Source organism: Cataglyphis hispanica, chromosome 22, assembly GCF_021464435.1.
Source record: "Cataglyphis hispanica isolate Lineage 1 chromosome 22, ULB_Chis1_1.0, whole genome shotgun sequence".
Taxonomy (NCBI): Eukaryota; Metazoa; Arthropoda; class Insecta; order Hymenoptera; family Formicidae; genus Cataglyphis; species Cataglyphis hispanica.
The window spans coordinates 3,326,489-3,333,930 of NC_065975.1; the positions used below are offsets into that span (position 1 = coordinate 3,326,489).

The 7,442-nt window shown below is 24.5% G+C and overlaps 1 protein-coding gene across 1 annotated transcript; it reads right to left on the reverse strand.

Annotated features, from left to right (window-relative positions):
* LOC126857728 (aminopeptidase A-like) lies at positions 1-7,174 on the reverse strand. Its single transcript, XM_050607438.1, has 11 exons — positions 6,975-7,174; positions 6,094-6,263; positions 4,501-5,222; positions 3,826-4,299; positions 3,288-3,483; positions 2,748-2,901; positions 2,253-2,334; positions 1,409-1,788; positions 632-912; positions 283-474; positions 1-144 (listed from the first exon to the last, which is right to left on the reverse strand). The coding sequence occupies exons 3-10, from the start codon at positions 5,208-5,210 to the stop codon at positions 412-414; spliced, it is 2,340 nt and encodes a 779-aa protein (XP_050463395.1). The 5' UTR covers positions 5,211-5,222; positions 6,094-6,263; positions 6,975-7,174; the 3' UTR covers positions 1-144; positions 283-411.
* Between the last annotated feature and the right edge of the window lie 268 nt (positions 7,175-7,442).

The following is a 7,442-nucleotide window of genomic DNA, read 5'->3' on the forward strand; positions in this document are numbered from 1 at the left end:
GAACAAGCTAAATATTCTAAAATTCTATTATAATGATTTTTCATCAATGCCATCCGTTTTATCGTATTCCATGTATCAAAATCTGCTAATATCAAACCTTGACAATATGTCCATTCTTTCCACCACGGAGAAAGTTTATAATTTCTAAAAAAAATTAATTTAAAAAAATGATGTATGTAAATACTTCATTATATTTTGTATCTTGATTTAACTTATTAAATATAGGGTGGGGGGGGGATATAAAAAAGAATGTATAAAAACAGTAATGTTTAGAATAATTACTTATTAGTTTTCAACTCTGTAATATAAGCTATCAATTTTTCGTAAGCTATTCTCTGACATGTGGGGTCGCCGAGGATGCATGCCCATTTAATGACTTCATGTCTTAAACATTTAGTAAATTTGTTTTCTTCAAATGTTTCCTTCATATGTTATTTTTAAAAAAAGACCACTTAACACGTTGTTTAACTTTTCCTGAAAATTCGATATTATATATTATATTAATTTTTTATTATCTGCAAAAACATGATATAATAAAGTATTTTCGTACATACATTATTTTGTAAATAAAGTTAAATAACTTATAATACTTTTCAAGTCAATTGAATTAACAAAATCTATTACTATCTACCTTGATATCATTGACTCTTTTATCTGTAAATGAAAAGATGCTCGACATGTATTCCAAAGCTTTGAGCATAGGATACCATGCTATATAATTTGTCTCTTGTTTAAGATAACTCGTCAAATTCCAGAATATGGAAGACTCGAGTTGTTGCGTTATCATAAAATAAAATGCATCATCGATGATTTTAGCACGATTGAGAACATGTACTTTCGTATATTCTGTAGAGTTTAAATATTTTGCAATTCTTTGCCAGTTTTCAGCATCATAATTAACGCGATAATAACCTGTAGCAAATAATTTTTATATATTATATTATAAGTTCCTTCTAATTTGGAATTTATTAAAAAATATTATGACTATTTTAAAATTCTATTTGATTCTTCTAAAGATTTATCGAAAAATATTTCCAATTATACATATTCATCATTTTTAAATAATTGTGAACATGTTATGGAGATAATGTAAGTTATAGCGATATAACATTACAGATATTTTATGACTTAGAACATTTTAGATTTGCGAAACAATTTATATTTATATCGGTTTAAATATTAAATTATAAACAAAATTGAATTTACCTCACGGAATCAATAATAACAGAATGCAGAATATATTTTACATATTTAATATTTTTTATAAATTATATTATTATTTAATTATTTGTTTATTTAATATTTTTACTAATAAAAGAAACAAATATATTTTATATAATATTGTAAAAAAATTTGATTTATATAAAATAAAAATAGAGATATAATTAATTTATTGTTTAATAATTACCGGATTGTTGTATGTTAAACATTACCCAACCATCTTCTGCTATATCAACTTGTGCGCCAAGTGGTGACATTATAAATATCAATCTCTCATCACGAAGCGGAGAAGCCAAATTCATAAAATTAAGATTACTCTGAGTAGTAAACGTTATAGGTATCCATAGCTGATCATTTTTATCATAATCGTAGTAGTTTTCTATTATTATTTGCATTCTTTTTTCATTATAATTTCGTATTATTTTCAATTTAGGATAATTCGCATACTTTTCTTCCCACTTATTTATTAAATATCTTATAGTACTACCTTCTTCATAGGGATTTTTTTCATATATAGCATTTTCCATAATATACCAAAAATGATCAGAAGTTGTCCAATCAAACGCACTATAAAATTTGGCATTGTTGATAAAATAAAAACTGTATTAAAAATGTAAATTATCTAGAAATATGAAAATATATTATATATAGAATTATTATGATAGAATCCAATTCTCTCTCTCTCTCTCTCTCTCTCTTCTTCAATACATGTTTATCATGAAGCTATTAACTTATAATTTCATGACGTTAAACTAAAGTAGAAATATAAAAACAAAAAATATATAGAACATCAACGAAATTAATCGCGTGTAGATTTGACAACATTTAATTATTGTATATTGTTAAATGTCAGAAATAAGAAAAAAAAATTTAATTGCCATGTAAGGAAAGAGAATAAAATTTAAAGACAAAAAAAAATCTAAATTGTGTATATTAATAGAAAAAGAATATCATCAATTAGATAAAAAGAAAAAAAAGATAAAATAATTGCATAAAATTTTTACACACACATATAAAATCATATTACTCACTGCATATCTACAAATCGGCGGACACTCTTCCAAAACACTTCTTCAGTAATTAAATATTGCAGCATGCGTAATATTAAAGGTGCTATAAATCATATCATATGTAAGAATAATTGATGTACATGATTTAAATAAATATAAAAATTTATGTATATAAATTGCAACGTTTATAAATTTTAGTTGTATACTTTAAATAAAATTAAACAATTTATATATATAAATCGCAATGTCTATAAATTTTTAATTTTTGATAAATAGAAATAATTGCATCCGAATACAGATTAATTTTTATATATAACTAATCATATTATTTTTTTCCTACAAACTGTCAGAACAAGATTAACATATTATTAAATTCATAATATTAATATTATTTCTATACTATTAATTATTATATTATTTCTATACTATTAACCTTTTCTATTTTTTTATAACTATTTTTCATGTTTAAAAATTAACATAATAACAATGAACAATTGTTTAATTACTAATTTTTACCTTTAATGTAACGGTAATAAGAGGAAAGTGAATTAATTTCAGGGTAACTACTAATTTCTGATGTGAGAGCTTGTGTAAAATTACAATCATCCAATTGGAGAGATTCATATTGAGCCTGAACTATGAATAAATCCACTATATCCAAATTTCTTCTCTAAAAAAAAGGCTTTAATGTTGTAATTAAGTAAATATTTAATTACACAATCAAAATAAATACTCATATTAATAGAATTCATTACTACTACTGCTTGCTATTGCTGAAATTATTATCTCAATATGTATATTATTACTTTTAATCCAATTTTTATTTATATTGAAGAATTTATAATAATTCAAAGATGCCAAATAATCAGGCACAGTAGGTTCTTCAGATACGAAAAAAATTTATAAAAAAAAAATCTATTAACAGCTTAAGCAGCTTGTATTTTTAATATTATAAATATAGTTTCAAAAGTTTTTTATTTTAATATGATATCTAGCATTTCATTTAATTGCGTAAATTCAGCATTAAAAAGATATACATTAGGGATATATAATAACCTCGAGAACATTGACGCCATTCATAACGTTCATCCCAATTAATGTAATAAGACCATCGTTTAACCACAAATTAGACGAAGTACGGTTTATTAAATTATCGAACCATTGATATGTAATTCCACGCGTTATCAATCGTGCCACTTCTATTTTATGCGCAATAAAGTGTAGACTTTGATTGTAAAAAATACTTGTTTCTCTAAAAAATTATAAGAATTAAATTTATAAAAGAAACAAATAAATTTAAGTTTGTATAAATAATAAACCATCTCAATGTTTTTTCTGATGTAAAAATAATATTTTTTGAACCTAATGTAAATGAAATGATATAAAAATTATTATATAGACTAATTATGTAATATTATCATACATGTTTTATATATACATATGTAATTATTATTTTGAAATAATTTTATAATTTGATATAAAAATATATGTGATTCTAAATTTAGTATATGTATTTTGATATACGTAATTAATTTTGATTAAAAAAATTGTTTTTTTATAAATTAATATTTCATCCTTTCCAATTTTTTATTACCTTATTGCGACGAGTCCGAAGTTTATATTAATATCATTTCGAAAATTTGGGATTGCGATAAGTTGCAATTTTGGCATTCCCAATCTTCTAAACCATTCAAATTTCAACTTCATTATAACTTTGTATGAAACTCTTTCCGCAAATTGTATATCGTTTGAGTTTGGATATTGCCAGAAGTGGATGATATCTGTGCCACAACCGGGAAAAAAATTTATTGGTGATATAATTATCGCGAGATGAGCAGGCAGAAAAGATTTAATGCCGAAGTATGTCCATCGCATACATTCTTTTGCATTATTTAATTTGTATATTGACTCTCGTATTGGCACATTTGAGAAGATTGAATAATTGCAGTAAGATTTTATGGAAACGTTGAAATCGCTCTTTATTGTCATATTGCTTTTTGACAATCCGTCCCAACATGGAAACATTCGTTGGACTTCAATCATTGAGATATGTGTTTTATTCCACCATCTATAACATTTTAATGCCGTTAATTCAAATAATTATCTACGTTTAATTATTTGTGATGTTAGAATCATTGCTAACATATATATATCAATGATATATTAAAAGGTAGTATTATACCATATATATATATATTAATGACAGAAATAATTTGTAAAAAGCAATAATAAATAACATTGTGCTTTTAATATGTTAACATTTACTTACTTTTCATTTCCTGATTTCTTTATATATGTAGTCGTTAAGAAAATATTATTATCTTCTAAGATATTAATAGCATTAAGAAATTTTATATTCAGTATGTAATTTTCAAATAATATCTTAGATTTGAGATGAAGAACCAAAATTTGCGTTACATTATCATATTCAATTTTTATTTCATTAGATGAAACATTTTTTGATCGAAAGTTAACATCTCTTTCAATCACTTCTGCTGATAGATGGTAAATAAAATTTGATGAATTTAAACTTATTTTTGTAGTTGGACGAAAAATGCGAATAGCAGCATTCATTTCACCATAAAAAACAATTCTGCCGTTTGCTTGATGCTCTTCTATATATTTTTTAAAATGTGTAAATGTAAAGTTTACATGTTTGTCTTCTTCGTTTTTTCCTAAATATGGTATTAATGTGACGTTGTAATGCGTTGGTATTACATAATCATTATATATAATCGATGTATTGGTAATATCTTTTGTATTGGTAATATCTTTTGTATTTTTATCGGCAAAAAGTGCTGTAGTAATCGATGTATTGGTAATCTTTTCTGTATTTTCATCGGCAGAAAGTGCTGTAGTAATCGATGTATTGGTAATCTTTTCTGTATTTTCATCGGCAGAACGTGCTGTAGTAATAAATATGAGACTTTCTATAATAAATATAAGATCGCCATAAAATAACAGTCTTAGAAACGCCATATTATTTTTTATCTGCAATAATATTCTTTGTTGAAAAAGAGATAATCATAAAATAAAATTTAGACAATAAAATTTACAGTATACAAATTTATATAAAATAAAATAAAATAAAAATATAAAATAAAATATCAAGTTTCTCGAAAGAGAATTAATTTTCTTGAATAATAATGTTATTTTAAAGATTTGTTTTGTTTTTAGACAGATATGTCCTCGGTGACTGGTAACACAAAACCAACCAACGGAAAATTAAATTTCTTTTAACTTTCTTACGATGTTTGTATGTCTTCAAATATACATATAGCAAAATAGATTTAACACGATTCAACTGTTTTACTTATATATGTTATATATCATATATATTTTTTTAACAACAAAAAATAGCCATTTAAGTATTGTTTGTTTATTATTCATTTAAATAAGTACATTATATCCGTAATTGAGTTTTTAAAAATCTTGCACAGAAATTATTGATTTTACATTACGAAAAAATTTGTAGAATAATTTAAACACATGGTAATAAAACACATTGTAATTTCTAATATTGTAATATATTATCTAATTTTTATTATTTATTTAAAAATGTATAAATTAAATTTAATTATAAATATTTAAAAATTCCTTGCTTATATATATAATAAATTTTTGTCTTGTTAGTTGTACAGAATTTAGAAAAAAATGTAAATATATTAAATAGGAAAAGTATAAAAAGTGTAAAAGAAATTAAAGATCGTTAATAAAACGGCAATTTTGGAAAAGAAATAAATTAAAAGAAATTTAGACGTACTCATCGCGTTAATATCTACTATTATTATTATATTGCGCTTTGTATATCTTCTATGTACTCACAAAGAGAGGAATATATATTTTGTTTTTAGTGACTTACCTCGTATATTAAAAATCTATACCAATTATAATATAATTCTGTTTTCTTAAAAGGATTAATTACAGTTGTTTCACGAGCGTTAATATTGTTACATCTTAACTTTCCTTATATCTGTTGTAATCTTAATGTTTCGAGAGACAATCGAGAACTAAAATGTCGATGAGTCATACCTCATAATAAATAAGGTTGTCTTAAAATCGATGTAACAAATATCATAATAAATAAGGTCAAATCCTACAGAATTTAGGTTTGGAATAAAATTTATATCCATGTTGTAAGTATCATTGAATATTATTTTATTGTTAATTATTATTTTAATATTTGCGTTTTGTTATTAACTTTTAAACGATATAAAGAAGTAAGTATTTGTTTTTCTATATTTGTAATTATTAATGTTTAATATTTACATGTTGGAAATAATATTTTTCCATTTCACGAAAATGTATTAAATATATTTTCATATATTTAATTTTTATTGTAATCTTTTTTGAATAATTATATTATGATTATTTTAATTAATATAATATATTAAAAATTAAAATTATCTGTTTTAGTTATATTAAAATGCTTTATTTATCTCTACGAGTTTTATAAAAATTACAAAACTTTATTAGTGTGTCGCAAAACTAATAATAGTTTATCAATATATACCATTACGCACAACATATTTTAAAAGAATATGTTAAAAAGATTATATTTTATTGTATTAAAAAGATATACATTAATAAATAATAAGCTTCTCATCTACTCACGTTTCGTTATATCCTTTATTAAAATATAATCTTTTATTATATTCACTTTATTAAATTTTCCATATAATTTTTAAATTTCCTATTTTTAATTATATAAACGATACTGAACGATACGACAAATGTACATACCGAAAGTCAGTTATCATGCAATCAAGTAATCTTTCGTTCATACGATCAGCCTCTACTGTCATCGTCAGTCGTCTGACTACCTACGGTGGAGGATTACTTTCCCTCCGTGTTCTCTCTCGGTAGATATTGTATTTTCACAAGTACCATACGTTGCAAACGCGTATTCGAAGATCGATATTATCCAGGTTTGCCTCGATACACACGCGAGCTCTCGCTGGAATGTTATATTTAGATGTGGACCCTTCTTCCCCTCCACCCTCCCGTCCCTTTCCCTGTCATCAAGTGGCAGCGTACAACAGCCAAGCTCGCTCAATTGCCCCTGGAAACCGATATTAACGTGGTTAGCGATGCTACTCCTCGACGTGGAGTACCTTCGGGGCAGAGAGTAGCTTTATATACATTGCAAAATTGAATTGCAGTCGAGATGATGCGTTCCTCGCGACTCTATGCATCCAACTGCGCACTCTC